This window comes from Salmo trutta, chromosome 34 (assembly GCF_901001165.1).
Source record: "Salmo trutta chromosome 34, fSalTru1.1, whole genome shotgun sequence".
Taxonomy (NCBI): Eukaryota; Metazoa; Chordata; class Actinopteri; order Salmoniformes; family Salmonidae; genus Salmo; species Salmo trutta.
In genome coordinates, this window is record NC_042990.1 from 13,774,649 (window position 1) to 13,789,610 (window position 14,962).

The window sequence follows — 14,962 nt, forward strand, 5'->3', positions numbered from 1 at the left end:
TTTGAAAATATGTTCTAATAGTTTCTTCTAAATACATTTTTATTTCAAATACTCCTAGGACCTGGGTTCAAATGCATGGGAGCATTTCATTTGTATTTTCAAATACTTGCCAATACTTTACAAATGTATTTCCAAATACATTTCCAATATTCAACTACTTGTATTTTCAAATAGAAAATATCTGAATACTTTTAATGTAGGTGAAAGTAATTAAAATAATAATAAACATTTTAAATTCAGTGTCCTACTAGTCCTTCTAGTAGGAGTGTTCATATTGTCCTTGCTCAGCCACTGTTCATCATTTCAACAGGTGCTATGCTCGGAGGTGACTTGAACAACTCAAATGGTGGATGCCCAAGTCCAGTCCGTGAGTAACCTTGACAGAATACTCTACAATACCACTGCTACTGACAATACTACGCTCTAAGAAATCGGTGTACCCAGTGAAAAACAACAAATGAATCTAATATCTTAGGCGCTAGACAGAAAAATGCCCGTACTCTGATTTGCTCCCAGAATGATTTATTGAGATGCTCAAATGACAGAGAACGTTTCCAAAAAGTCTCAATAAATATCAGCATTTTAGAAATGCGGACATTGCTTTTTTCAAGCAAAGGGCCTGCTAAAAGACTGTGGAAAAAGTCAAGGAAAGTGAAAAACATTTGATGCTTGACACATTGCCAAGAGTAATCATATACTCCACCCAGGTCCTTCATAGTTCCTCTCCCTTCCTTCTCTGCCATTACTGTCCCAGTAATTACTGGGACTGCCCCGGATCATCTGGGAATGTCACCGTTGACGTCAGCTGGCGTGCCTGGAATCCCCAGCACTTGCCTGGATAGACAGGAGGGTGGCAGGTAGAGCGGGAGACCCAGAAGGTTCAGGTATCAACCGCTCCCTTGGGGAGAAATCAAATCCAGCCCCAGGCTTTAGGATAGAGGGAGGTGCTTAGCGTTACGGCTGAAGCATGCAGCCCAGGGATAGCTGAGATTATGATGTAAAGACATTTTGTCATGTTGTGTGACACGGACGTCAACATGTTTTTCTGTGTAATCAATGTACTTTTTGCTGTGGAATGTACACATCTGCTCACGAGCCATGCGAGATGACTACGGACACATAATTGTTTTTTCAATCAAAGCATTGTTTGTCATTGAGTCATGTGTTGGGAGTACATCAGGGGTGTCTGTTGCCTCCCATCCAGTGGTGTAGGGCTATTTATGTTTTTTAAAATTTGTATTATTTTTTGGGTTCATAATTTCTCAGTTTGTACCGACATATATATGTAGCCAATTGAATATCATTATAGAATATGCATAAAATAAATCCTCCAATTGCAACGTCGGCCTATGCCCACACATTGTCTCAAGAAAATGTTATTTTTCGAACAGAGATGGGCCATCATCACTGCATCTGCAAGCCAATCATTTGATCTCAATCAGTTTCATGGGAATGTGCATTTAGATCTTCTTGCGTGACTGTTTGGTGAGCGAATCAGAGCAGATGGCGTTTACAAACTATTAGTCTTGTATTTTATGTTCAATCCGAGCATAGACTTTATCCTACCTGGTGGCGCACACTGTTGAGTTTTGTCCGCGTGATCATTTTTTGGGGACTGTTCCGCTTCAGTGAGCTAACTATCCTAAAAGCTCATAAAGAAATTGTTTTTGATGTAAAGTAATATACTTGTAGGCTTACTATGCTATTGTATTCGGTTCTATTATGTAAAATACAAACTAATCATTATGCCTATGCGATCTTTCAAGACGCATTGCGTCGTAGCTTGCCCAAGTCCATAACAAACTGTTTTGAGGACTGCCATTTTAGCAACCACTTGTAGGGTTTTCTGTCTGTGGCTGTTATGTCGCATCTGGCCCGCTTTAAGTGATTATCGCTCATTCAGATGATCGCATTGTACAAACCATGAAGGCAGACCCTCCAATCTAATTTCCTCGGAGACCACATAGACCATATAGGCTCTTTGCTGTATGTCATATATTGGCTCCTGTCAGATCGGTGATCATGAAAGAAAATACTTAACATCTGTCAGAGGTTCCATCTTCTAAATACACTAAACAATTCCTGCTGTGCCTAGGTGTTGAATTACCTGCAAGCTGTTTTGTCATTTATCTTTGGATGTTCTCTCTTCCTTTTTCCCCCTCCAGCGAACGGCTACATCAGTGCCAGGGCCTCCCCGGGCCTCCTCTCTGTCTCCAACGGCAACAGCCTGGGGAAAGTAGTTCCGGCCAAGTCCCCACCTCCGCCTCAGAGCCCACAGATGGTCAACAGCCGCAAGCCAGACATCCGGGTAATCACCACTCAGGGTGGGAAGAGCCTGATGCAGATGGTGAGCTCAACCATGCCGAACCAGGTCTAACCAGGGCCAACCAGGCTTTACCAGACTAAATGGGATCTGTCTGTGTTTTGTCACCTTATTTAATTGCATCAAAATAATAATTTACAGAGGTTGTGAATATTCGCCTTCTACAAACTTTGACACTTAATATGCACAGGGTCATCTTAGTTTCATAACGAGTGAAATCTAGCATGGAAGTTCCAGATTGCCAAAACACAACCTGTGCAATCTAGAGTAAGCAAAGGTTATAAAAAAAGATTGTATTATATACTATAGTGTATGTGATATATTTTATAAAAAAAATATATATTTTATAAAATATATATATAAAATCATTGACAAACAGGACCTTTTCCTCTCTATGATTACTGTCTTCTCTCCAGCGTGACCTTTAGCCAACGGTCGGTCTAAACTAGAGATGAGTGTTTTGAGTTCAGAGAAAGGTCAGTGGTGTAATTTATCTCCGCTCCCGTCCCTTTACAGACAGACGATGAGCTGGAGATGGTGAGCGAGGTGAATCTTTCTCTCCCGTCACTCGCATGTGTCGATGACTGTTGACCACCCCCCCCCCCCCACCCACCCCTTCATTCACATTGTCACAAGTGTGCAACGCAACTCGTCATTTAAGCCCAAAGTATAGATGGTGTCTTTGTCTTTAGTCTAATGGCATGTGGCGGTATGGTCATGAGTTCATGGTTGCCACCTGACTGCATGTGGTTTTAGGGTCGAGGTTATGCTATTCCAGCATGATTGCATATTGTCATACAACTATGATCAGTTTTGTGTATTTCAAGGGGAAAATGAAAGGGCTTTCAAGCAATGCTAGCATCTATCAGTGGGAACGTTAGCAGCAACTTTGGACGTTTCTCACCACACACCTCATTCGGCTCGTCTACGTTGTTTGTCGGCCCGTTTTCTTCCGTCAAACCCTGACACCATTGGGTTGCATGATGAGTGTCATTTCCCTAGGCAGTTTGCCATCGCCACCACCTCGCAGCACGTTCCCTGTCCATCTGGAAACTGCATGGGGTTACCCAAACGATGAATGGCATACATTGAAAGGGATAGTTCACTTTTTGAAGTTGGCTTATTTCCAGCTAAAAATTTTAAGTGAACTATACCTTTTTAAGGCTCGCGTTCACCTGGCAATGCCACCACTACTATTATGTCTCCCAACACCCCCCTCTACCTAATACGAGAGACATTTTGAAAGTTGTAGCTTGTCATGAATCCAACCGGGTTGACGTTCAAGCATGTCAGAAGTTCCATTCATTGAATACACAGGGGTTTTAAACATGTCGCTCAGTTCTGTCCAACACCAAGGTTCTAATTCTTTGTTTATTTGGTCTAACAGTCTCCCTTTCATCTCCTTTCTTCCCAGAATGCCCAGCGTTTGGCCGGTGCACAAGTGACCCAGATGCTCACCACACCGGTGGTCTCTGTGACAACGCCCAGCCTCCTGGCGCAGGGGATGCCCTTCTCCGCCATGCCGACAGCTTACAACACAGGTTACCTGAAGCATGACCAGATAGCTACAAATGCTTATACGTGCTTGTATTGTATATACCAGCAGAGGACGACTCATGATAATGTCTGGAATGCAGTAAATGGAATGGCATTAAACCCATGAGGTTGATACCACTCCATTGACTCCATTCCAGACATTATGAGTCGTCCTCCCCTCACCAGCCTCCACTGATATATACTGCACACACACTGTAGGTCAGGATTGCACAACTCTGTGCGCAGTCCTTCTGGTTTTCATTTCTCCCTGACACTTGATGTTATCGAAGATCAGTAGTTTCAGAGTAGCAAAGAGCGAGTAACAACCAGCTGCAAAATGCACCACAGCTGCACAGAGAGTTTGAGTTCCTATATACAGTAGATTAAGTTTGTTTTATTAATCAATGACAGCACATATAAGGAAATTTCCCTCTGTTTTTCACTTCCCTCAGAATACCAGCTGACGAGCGCTGACATCACCGCTCTGCACGCCCTGGCGTCACCAGGCGGCCTGCTGCAAGGCAACGCGCCATGGCAACAGTCTTTATCCCAGCAGCAACATCAACAACAGCAACAACTTAGTCTGGCGTCGCTTAGCAACTTGGTGTAAGTCCATCCTTGCATTGCCACGTCACAAAGCAACCATGAAGCCCTCCTCTGTTCTCTACAAACCAGTTGACGGCTGTTGACCTGTCCATCAAAAACACTATGTGACCGACCATTCCTGTCATGTAGCATAGTGTCCCCATGTCATTTGTAGCTGCAAGCAATTCACATTCTTTGAAAGGGGTCTGTGAATTGGTCTCACCGACATACGCCAACCCCGATCCTTCTCATCATAAAGCACCATTGTTTTTTTTTAGGGGGGCGTTGTGACTTCATACAGGATTTGATTGAAGTTCTTATACTGATCAAATACCAAATTATCTTTGGTCAGATCCCATGTTCAGTGCCTTCGGAATGTATTCAGAAACCTTGACTTTTTCCACATCTTGTTACGTTACAGCCTTATTCTAAAATGGATAGTTTTTTCCCCCTCAGCAATCTACAAACAATATCCCATAATGACCGAAAAAAACCCCTGAAATATCACATTTATATAAGTATTCAGACCATTTGCTCAGTACTTTGTTGAAGCCCCTTTAGCAGCGGTTACAGCCTGGAGTCTTCTTGGATATGACGATTGGCACACCTGTATTTGGGGAGTTTCTCCCATTCTTCTCCAGAAATGTTCGATCGGGTTCAAGTATGGGCTCTGGTTGGGACATTCAGAGACTTGTCCCAAAGCCATTCCTGCGTTGTCTTGGCTGTGTGATTAGGGTCGTTGTCCTATTGGAAGGCGATCCTTCGCTCCAGTCTGATGTCCTGAGCGCTCTGGAGTACGTTCATCAAGGATCTCTCTGTACTTTGCTCCAGAGGAACTCTGGAGCTCTGTCTGTCAGTGACCATTGGGTTCTTGGTCACCTCCCTGACCCAAGGCCCTTCTCCCCCGATTTCTCAGTTTCTCTAGGAAGAGCCTTGGTGGTTCCAAACTTCTTCCATTTTTAGAACGATAGAGGCCACTGTGTTCTTGGGGACCTTCAATGCTACAGAAATGTTTTTGGAAGACTTCCCCAGATCTGTGCCTCGACACAATCCTGTCTCGGCGCTCTACGGACATTTCCTTCAACCTCATGGCTTGGTTTTTGCTCTGACTTGCACTGTCACTGTTTCCTTTTTATATAGACAGATGTGCATTTCCAAATCATGTCCAATCACTTGAATTTACCACAGGTGGACTCCAAGTTGTAGAAACATCTCAAGGATGATCAATGGAAACTGGATGCACCTGAGCTCAATTTCGAGTATCATAGCAAAGGGTCTGAATACTTATGTAAATAAGGTATTTCTGTTTTAGTTTTTAATACATTTGCAAACATATATAAACTGGTTTTGCTTCGTCATTATGGGGTATTGTGTGTAGATTGCTGAGGGGGAAAAAAACAATTTAATCCATTTTAGAATAAGGCTTTAACGTAAGAATGTGGAAAAAGTCAAGGCGTCTGAATACTTTCCAAATGCACTGTATTCCTTTCCTCTGATGGGGCACCAATACGGCCTGTCGTATTATGCTGCGTTCTTACTCCACACACAGCTTTACGATGGCAGCATACAGGAAAGCATATTTCCTTAGAACCTGCAAAGCTGTTAACGGGTGGGTCTTCCAGGCCTTGAGGAGAGAAGTCACGTTTTGTCCCAAATGGCAGAGGTCAAAATGGATCCCACTGCTAGCACCAATGCCCAGCCAAATCCTCAGCTGGTCAACTGACCCAAATTGTACCGGTCAAAATTGCCACCACCGCGCACACACACACACTCAGCCTGTGTGACTGAGTGTGTTCTCTCCTCTTGTCCACAGCATGTGGGGCATGGACAAACAGAGCGGGGATTTGTCTAGCCAGATCTCCAGTCTGGCAGCCAATCTGAGGTGAATGTGTACCTTCGGGTGGTTAGGGACTGTTCTCTATTCTGTTTTCACACAACCCCTTTTCAGAATAGTGTTATTCAGGACAATGTCAATTATACTGTACTTACACACACACACACACACACAAAGTCTGTTATTATAAAGGAAGGGAGTTGTCTTTTCCACACGGTGACACATTAGCATTAACCATAGGACTGCCCAACATTGAATCCGGCAACACTGTCCAGAGACCACTTATGAAAATCATGAAATGTAATTTTCCGCCCCTGAAAATGTTTTTATGCTCCTATATTGGAAGAAATAGGATTGGGCTCAACTTCAATCTATTTATGACCTCTCCATAAATGTATTATCCATCTATGCTTGTTTAAATTGCTGTATAGATGGATAGGTAGATTGGTGAATACTCATACACCCCTTGCACACCTTTCACATGCATAACTACATACTGTCATTTTCTTTTGCAAGTGTTTCCAATGTTTCTTTCTCCCCACAGCGCCTCGCAGTCCAACCTCCTCTTGGGTAGAGATGAGTGGTTGGGCCGGTACTGTATTTCTCCGTACTGTGTAATGTCTGTGCGCTTTTGGCTGCCCCGGCATGTCAATTCTGTGATGGTGGTTTCCACCGTCTCTTAAACGGGCGTAAGGTTGCAAAATTCTGGAAACTACCAAAGTTCCCAAGTTTTTCAGAAATTCCGGAATTTCTGAAAAACCCAGTTTCTGGATAATTTTTCCATAGCCAAATCACCACCCTTCATACACAAGCAATTTCATGCTTTTCTAATGCTGTTGGCTTGTTTTTGTATGGATTTTGGGAGCTTGAGGGTTACTTTTGCTTGCCAATTGCTTGGAATGGATTTGATCATTGACTCAAATGGTGTTGCTACCACTATGTCTTGTTGGTGCTCTGTCTTGTAATGAGGGATTGTGTCTGAAACTTCACATCAGAAGCCTGTCATTATGCTTGTTTTCCAATATATTGTAATTGATTGTTAGGTGAAACTGACTCTCATCCATCTTGTCTTCCTTCTCGTTCTTAATTTCCATCTCTGTGCTGTGGCTCTTTGTCCATGTTTCCCCTCCCATCTCCTGCACTTCTCTCTCTCCCTCTGACGCTCAGGCCGGTGGGCCACATACCTCAGGGCGCCATGCTGACTGTCAACACCAACTCCAATGTGAGCATCAAGTCTGAACCCATCTCGCCCGGCCGAGACCGCCGCTCACCGTGCCCCCCGCCGTCCTCCTCTGGAGGGGGCAACCAGACGACCGTGCCCCCGCCACAGTACCCTGGTTCCCTACTGTGCCTGGAGCCACCAACCGGCCGTTCCCCCGCCCACAGCCTCAGCAGCAACGGCAGCTCCTACGAGGGCAATGACCGGGATGACCCCGGGGCAGGCGGCGGCATTGGCGGAAGTGCAGCGGGCAACCGTGGCCGTTCCCTGCCCCCTGATTTCAGCCCTTCGGTGGAGCTCCTGCGAGCCCAGAATGAGGTGGAGCAGGAGGGGGCCAACATCAAACGCATGAGACTCGACGCGTGGGTCACATAGAGGCCACGCCGCCAACGTCATCGACCCCTGAAGCATCCTGAACACAGACCCCTCCCCCAACACACACTGAACCCCCCCCCCCCAACTGACATTTGCCACCCACCACCACACAACCCCCTCTTCCCTGCCTCTATCCAAAGAATTTACAACCACCTACCCAGCTCCCCAGGACTCAAAGCAGAGAGAAACGTATGGGCTTGTGTTCCACCTGAGGGGAGGATGGTGTAGTGTGTTGGATTTTGTATGGGGCGGCGCATTGAATATGGGGGCTCAAAGAATCTCGACGCGGTCTCGCTCAAACTCAGTTTGTTTTTCGTGGGAATTGACACTTGCGCAATCAGGACTTGAGGATAACGGATGGATTTAAAATGGAACATTCTCAAACGTTTCGACTGCTCGTTGCTGTTTATACCACTTGTAAAAGTGACTCTAGATTCATGAGACGACACAGTCGACACCGTCACGTATTTAGTTTGAGCACGACTGTATCGGTAACAGTATGATGGATGGCTTTATGCTGTGTTTGCTCGACAAGTGCTGGTTGTTTTCACCGTGGGACTTCCTGCCATATTGACTCTTCTGTTAGATATATAATTAGCAGTTAGCACTGTCTGTTTTCCACAAAGCCCCCCCCCCCCCCCCCCCCCCCTTCAAAATGCACTTTGGGAATGACTCTGTTTTGACGAGCACGGGTTTGCGAAGATTGCTGGCTCAGCTTCATCGGTGGCACTGAGCGAAGAGACCCAGACGGGCAAAAACAGGATGTCCGGTCGGTCAGGGATATACAGGAATGGATCCTACCGCTGCCACCAATTTCCAACACCCAAGCCTCAGGTGGTGGCACTCTGCGGTCAACTGGCACTGTCAGCCAAGGCCAAAATGAGCACCTTGCCAGAGTGCCGATATCAACCTCTTCTCCTAAATGCCAAATGCCTCGGACGCGGTAGAGGGACACCGAAGAATATTGTTCAGTTATGACTGACAAACCTCTATGAAACAACAGGAAACACTCATAGCCTTTGCGTCTGCCCTCTCTCTGCTCAGATGTATTTGGAGTCATCCATCACCTGTTTTCCATTCTGATTTTGAAGGAATTGTTGCAATCTTTGTTGCTCCAGAAATTAGGCTAGATGCAGGGATACATGTCAGAGGACTTCTAAAGGCTCATTCTACTAGTAGAAGACCCCAATGCAATGCATATTTTAAGTTTTTTTTGTTTTGGACTTCTGGTTGCTCTCTTTAGAGGAGTATTTGGTATGCTCTTGGCATTTTAGACCCGTTGTTAAAGGTTAGAACTGTTTAACTGTAGATCGTTTTGGGGAATTAAGAGTGAACCTTTGTATAAAATCACCCGTTATACAAAAGCGTTTGATGTTCCCTTAGCTTTCTGCAGCTCTTTGCAATGTTTCAAAAGCGCTGTTTCAGCAGAATTCAAAAACACATTCTATATTTCTATAGCTTCAGTTGGGTTTTCAATATGGACGATGTGTGTACATATGAGTATATTTGCATAGACTTTGCTAGGTATCCCTAAAACAAATAATGTGGTCATTCTCTCAGTGGATCTGTTTGCATATGAGTGTGATTGTAATTTCGAGCTACGATGCAGGAGTCCTGCCGCAGTAGCCGGGGAGTTTGTTTCAGTAACCTAATATAATGCTAGTGTTGACGGTGTGCACGTTCTCTCACTCACTCTTTAGAGGCCTGCTTGGCTACCGTGTCAACACGTCCTTTGGCCTCTCGCTCTGAACCCAATCCCCAGTTATCAAAGTCAAATGATAGACCACTATAACACAAGTTATAGAAATGAAATGGATTCTACTATTGAAAGTAGCACAATGTGACATTTGCATTGAATCATGGCATTTTGTCTTAAAATGATCAAACTTTGAACTACAGTATACACTAAGGTTGAGCGAAAACAAAAGCGACTTTATTTAAAGTAATTTGCTGATTTTTGAAATTACTTTTTATCCCATATGAAATCATGTTTTCATAGGCTTCACACTCTGCCGTGAGCTTCGTCAAATGGAGTTGTCCTATTTAACACAATGTAAGTAGGTGGTGTTGATTTCTAGAAATGTAACTACAGTCCATTATGCAACACAGATTTAGTTTCATTGCCTGCTCAGGTGAATCCCAGGGTTCAGTGCGTATGGCTGGCACCAGTGACTTATCTAGTGGGGTGCAACATTTCACATAGAAATGTAATGTCTAGAATGAAGAACAAAGGCCCAATTTGTTGAAAAAGGGTTTTCTTTTCTACACACATTTCTATCTGAACTTGTGTCATCACGCCCACCTCAGTCTGAGGGAGAGGTCCCTCTTTGGTTCATGAGACATTTGACACCACACTTGATTTGGTTTTAACACCCTGCCTATTGCAGGTCACTCATGTAGAAAAGGTTCTCTGTCCAATCTAGCAATGTAGTCTCAAGACAATCTATAATGGTCAATGAAAAACGTGCACCCTTTTTTTTTCTTGTGTAAAATGTTTTCTAGATCTCATTTTTCAAGTGTTAATTTGTGCTGGTGACAGTTACTTATTATTATTGTTGTATTGCGGAGCTTTTATTTTTCTGGTATTTTGTGTAGGATATTCAACCTTTTTATTTAATCGCCCTTATATACATGATATATGAAACTGGTTTCCTTTCTTGAAACAACTTGCTAAAATTGCACGATCAGTTATTGTGATATAGAAAATGCAATGAAGGACAAGACCAGTTAAATGCTGCAATATTGATTTAAGATATGAAAATATTTATGTGGGGAAACTGAAATGAGCAATTAAAACGAATTAGAAAATGTAAATGCATGGGATTATACGAAACGCTCATGTTACATACAACATTAACAAAATGCATCACAAATGAGTAAGACAACCTCATAAAAATGTAGCATAAGTAAAATATATGAAAATGATTGATAATATATTGTGTTCAGTTAGTCTGCTTTGGGTTTTTTGTTGTAAAGACTTTGTTGTTTGAGAATTATATACATTTTGTGTATATTTTCATATGCAATGTATGCACTGATATGTTATGAACATTCTATACCGCTTTTACAAGTGTTTTGTTGTACCAAAGTATCCCAAGTCCCTTAACCTTATCCTTTTTGTGTATGTTTTACTGTATTTTATATATTAAATAGACAAATTGAGTGAAAAAGGGTATCTGTTTTGTTTTGAACAGCAACGGTGCATGGGTAAAATCAAAGGGGAAGCCAACCCAGGGAAAAAAAGCCAAATTACAACCTGTTATCACACATGCTTTGTGATAATTGTTTGTACTATAGCCTGTTAGTTCATATGGTTTGACGCCGTGATATAGATAGAGATCTAAGGCCGAGACAAGACAGTGGCAGAATAAATTCAACCACACATTTGTTTCATCACAAAACTGGAGAGCAACATCTCGCCGGTGAAGTCCACAAAACATATTGCCTGTAACAAATAGTTACATGACCTACAGTATGGTCAACCAAGTTAATGTTTCTGACATTTTTGGACAACTGATTTTAGAACCACGGAGTTACCGCAAGTCGCAACAAAAACAGGAGCTGCCTCCACTATAGAGGTCGACCGATTTATGATTTTTCAACGTCGATACCGATTATTGGAGGACCAAAAAAGCCGATACCGATTAATCAGCGGTTTTTATATACACTGCTCAAAAAAATAAAGGGAACACTTTTAAACAACACAATGTAACTCCAAGTCAATCACACTTCTGTGAAATCAAACTGTCCACTTAGGAAGCAACACTGATTGACAATAAATTTCACATGCTGTTGTGCAAATGGAATAGACAACAGATGGAAATTATAGGCAATTAGCAAGACACCCCCAATAAAGGAGTGGTTCTACAGGTGGGGACCACAGACCACTTCTCAGTTCTTATGCTTCCTGGCTGATGTTTTGGTCACTTTTGAATGCTGGCAGTGCTTTCACTCTAGTGGTAGAATGAGACGGAGTCTACAACCCACACAAGTGGCTCAGGTAGTCAGCGTAGTGTCCAGAGCATGGAGGCGCTACCAGGAGACAGACCAGTACATCAGGAGACGTGGAGGAGGCCGTAGGAGGGCAACAACCTAGCAGCAGGACCGCTACCTCCGCCTTTGTGCAAGGAGGAGCAGGAGAAGCACTGCCAGAGCCCTGCAAAATGACCTCCAGCAGGCCACAAATGTGCATGTGTCTGCTCAAACGGTCAGAAACAGACTCCATGAGGGTGGTATGAGGGCCCGACGTCCACAGGTGGGGGTTGTGCTTACAGCCCAACACCGTGCAGGACGTTTGGCATTTGCCAGAGAACACCAAGATTGGCAAATTCGCCACTGGCGCCCTGTGCTCTTCACAGATGAAAGCAGGTTCACACTGAGCACGTGACAGATGTGACAGAGTCTGGAGACGCCGTGGAGAACGTTCTGCTGCCTGCAAAATCCTCCAGCATGACCGGTTTGGCGGTGGGTCAGTCATGGTGTGGGGTGGCATTTCTTTGGGGGGCCGCACAGCCCTCCATGTGCTCGCCAGAGGTAGCCTGACTGCCATTAGGTACCGAGATGAGATCCTCAGACCCCTTGTGAGACCATATGCTGGTGCGGTTGGCCCTGGGTTCCTCCTAATGCAAGACAATGCTAGACCTCATGTGGCTGGAGTGTGTCAGCAGTTCCTGCAAGAGGAAGGCATTGATGCTATGGACTGGCCCGCCCGTTCCCCAGACCTGAATCCAATTGAGCACATCTGGGACATCATGTCTCGCTCCATCCACCAATGCCACGTTGCACCACAGACTGTCCAGGAGTTGGCGGATGCTTTAGTCCAGGTCTGGAAGGAGATCCCTCAGGAGACCATCCGCCACCTCATCAGGAGCATGCCCAGGCGTTGTAGGGAGGTCATACAGGCACGTGGAGGCCACACACACTACTGAGCCTCATTTTGACTTGTTTTAAGGACATTACATCAAAGTTGGATCAGCCTGTAGTGTGGTTTTCCACTTTAATTTTGAGTGTGACTCCAAATCCAGACCTCCATGGGTTGATAAATTGGATTTCCATTGATTATTTTTGTGTGATTTTGTTGTCAGAACATTCAACTATGTAAAGAAAAAAGTATTTAATAAGATTATTTCTTTCATTCAGATCTAGGATGTGTTGTTTAAGTGTTCCCTTTATTTTTTTGAGCAGTGTGTATGTATATATATATATATTTTTACAACAATACTGAATGAACACTTAATATAATACATCAATATTTTCAATTTGGTTTAAATAATGCAAAAACAAAGTGTTGGAGAATAAAGTAAAAGTGCATTATGTGCCATGTAAGAAAGCTAACGTTTAAGTGCCTTGAACATGGGAACATATGAAAGCTGGTGGTTCCTTTTAACATGTCTTCAATATTCCCAGGTAAGACGTTTTAGGTTGTAGTTATTATAGGAATTATAGGACTATTTCTCTCTATACGATTTGTATTTCATATACCTTTGACTATTGGATGTTCTTATAGGCACTTTAGTATTGCCAGTGTAACAGTATAGCTTCCGTCCCTCTCCTCACTCGAACTAGGAACACATCGACAACAGCCACCCTCGAAGCAGCGTTACCCATGTAGAGCAAGGGGAACAACTACTCCAAGTCTCAGAGCGAGTGACGTTTGAAACGCTATTAGCGCGTACCCACTAACTAGCTAGCCATTTCACATCGGTTACACCAGCCTAATCTTGGGAGTTGATAGGCTTGAAGTCATAAACAGCGCAATGCATTGCGAAGAGCTGCTGGCAAAACGCACAAAAGTGCTGTTTGAATGAATGCTTACGAGCCTGCTGGTGCCTACCACCGCTCAGTCAGACTGCTCTATCAAATCATAGACTTAATTATAATATAATAAACACACAGAAATACGAGGCTTAGGTCATTAATATGGTCGAATCCGGAAACTATCATCTCGAAAACAAAACGTTTTTTCTTTCAGTGAAATACGGAACTGGTCCGTATTTTATCTAACAGGTGGCATCCCTAAGTCTAAATATTCCTGTTACATTGCACAACCTTCAATGGTATGTCATAATTACGTAAAATTCTGGCAAATTAGTTAGCAACGAGCCAGGCGGCCCAAACTGTTGCATATACCCTTACTCTGTGTGCAATGAACGCAAGAGCAGTGACACAATTTCATGTTAGCAGGCAATATTAACTAAATATGCAGGTTTAAAAATATATACTTGTGTATTGATTTTAAAGAAAGGCATTGATGTTTATGGTTAGGTACATTGGTGCAACGACAGTGCTTTTTTTACGCAAATGCGCTTGTTAAATCATCACCCGTTTGTCGAAGTAGGCTGTGATTCGATGAGAAATTAACAGGCACCGCATCGATTATATGCAACGCAGGACACATTAGGTAACTACACATGGTTGATGATATGACTAGTTTTACTGGTGATTATGTTAAGATTTTAATGCTAGCTATCACTTATCTTAAAAAACTAACAACTTACCTTGGCTTCTTGCTGCCCTCGCGTAACAGGTAGTCAGCCTGCCATGCAGGCTCCTCGTGGAGTGCAATGTAAGGCAGGTGGTTAGAGCGTTGGACTAGTAACCAGAAGGTTGCAAAAATGAATCCCCGAATCCCCCCTGAACAAGGCAGTTAACCCCCGTTCCCAGGCCGTCATTGAAAATAAGAATGTGTTCTTAATCTGACTTGCCTAGTTAAATAAAGGTGTAACATATTTTTTTTAATTGGCAAATCGGTGGCCAAAAATACAGATTTTACCGATTTGTTATGAAAACTTGAAATCGGCCCTAATTAATCGGTCGACCTCTACTCCACTATTGAAGCAACATTTCAACTTCAACATATACTAAGCTTAGGTGATTAGATAAATACAGTGACAACTAAAATATACCCAAAAACTATTTAGTTTAATCAACTTAAGGTACATATGTGGCTGTGAAATGGTACTGATTTCTGTGTCTGTGCAAGTAGAAAAAACATGTTGACTCACCCTACTTGTAGGGGAACGCCAATGCCATCCTCCTAAACAGTCTGACTGTCAGTACACGCTTCTAGTTTGTTGTCCTAGGCTACCTG

General features: G+C 43.4%; 1 protein-coding gene across 11 annotated transcripts in view; it reads left to right on the forward strand.

Moving 5' to 3' along the window:
* Window positions 1-11,042, forward strand: part of LOC115173645 (myocyte-specific enhancer factor 2D homolog) — a 31,016-nt gene extending 19,974 nt beyond the window's left edge. For 2 of the 11 annotated variants that reach the window (XM_029731941.1, XM_029731940.1), the window contains exons 6-13: window positions 311-367; window positions 2,166-2,347; window positions 2,840-2,869; window positions 3,738-3,864; window positions 4,312-4,465; window positions 6,258-6,326; window positions 6,823-6,870; window positions 7,446-11,042. In XM_029731941.1, the coding sequence (XP_029587801.1) occupies window positions 311-367; window positions 2,166-2,347; window positions 2,840-2,869; window positions 3,738-3,864; window positions 4,312-4,465; window positions 6,258-6,326; window positions 6,823-6,870; window positions 7,446-7,872 (1,094 nt within the window). In that variant the 3' untranslated portion in view covers window positions 7,873-11,042. Of the gene's footprint in view, window positions 1-310; window positions 368-2,165; window positions 2,348-2,839; window positions 2,870-3,737; window positions 3,865-4,311; window positions 4,466-6,257; window positions 6,419-6,822; window positions 6,871-7,445 lie in introns of those variants that run through there. The other 9 variants (XM_029731945.1, XM_029731943.1, XM_029731942.1 and 6 more) reach the window with 8 other exon arrangements.
* The last annotated feature ends 3,920 nt before the right edge of the window (window positions 11,043-14,962 follow it).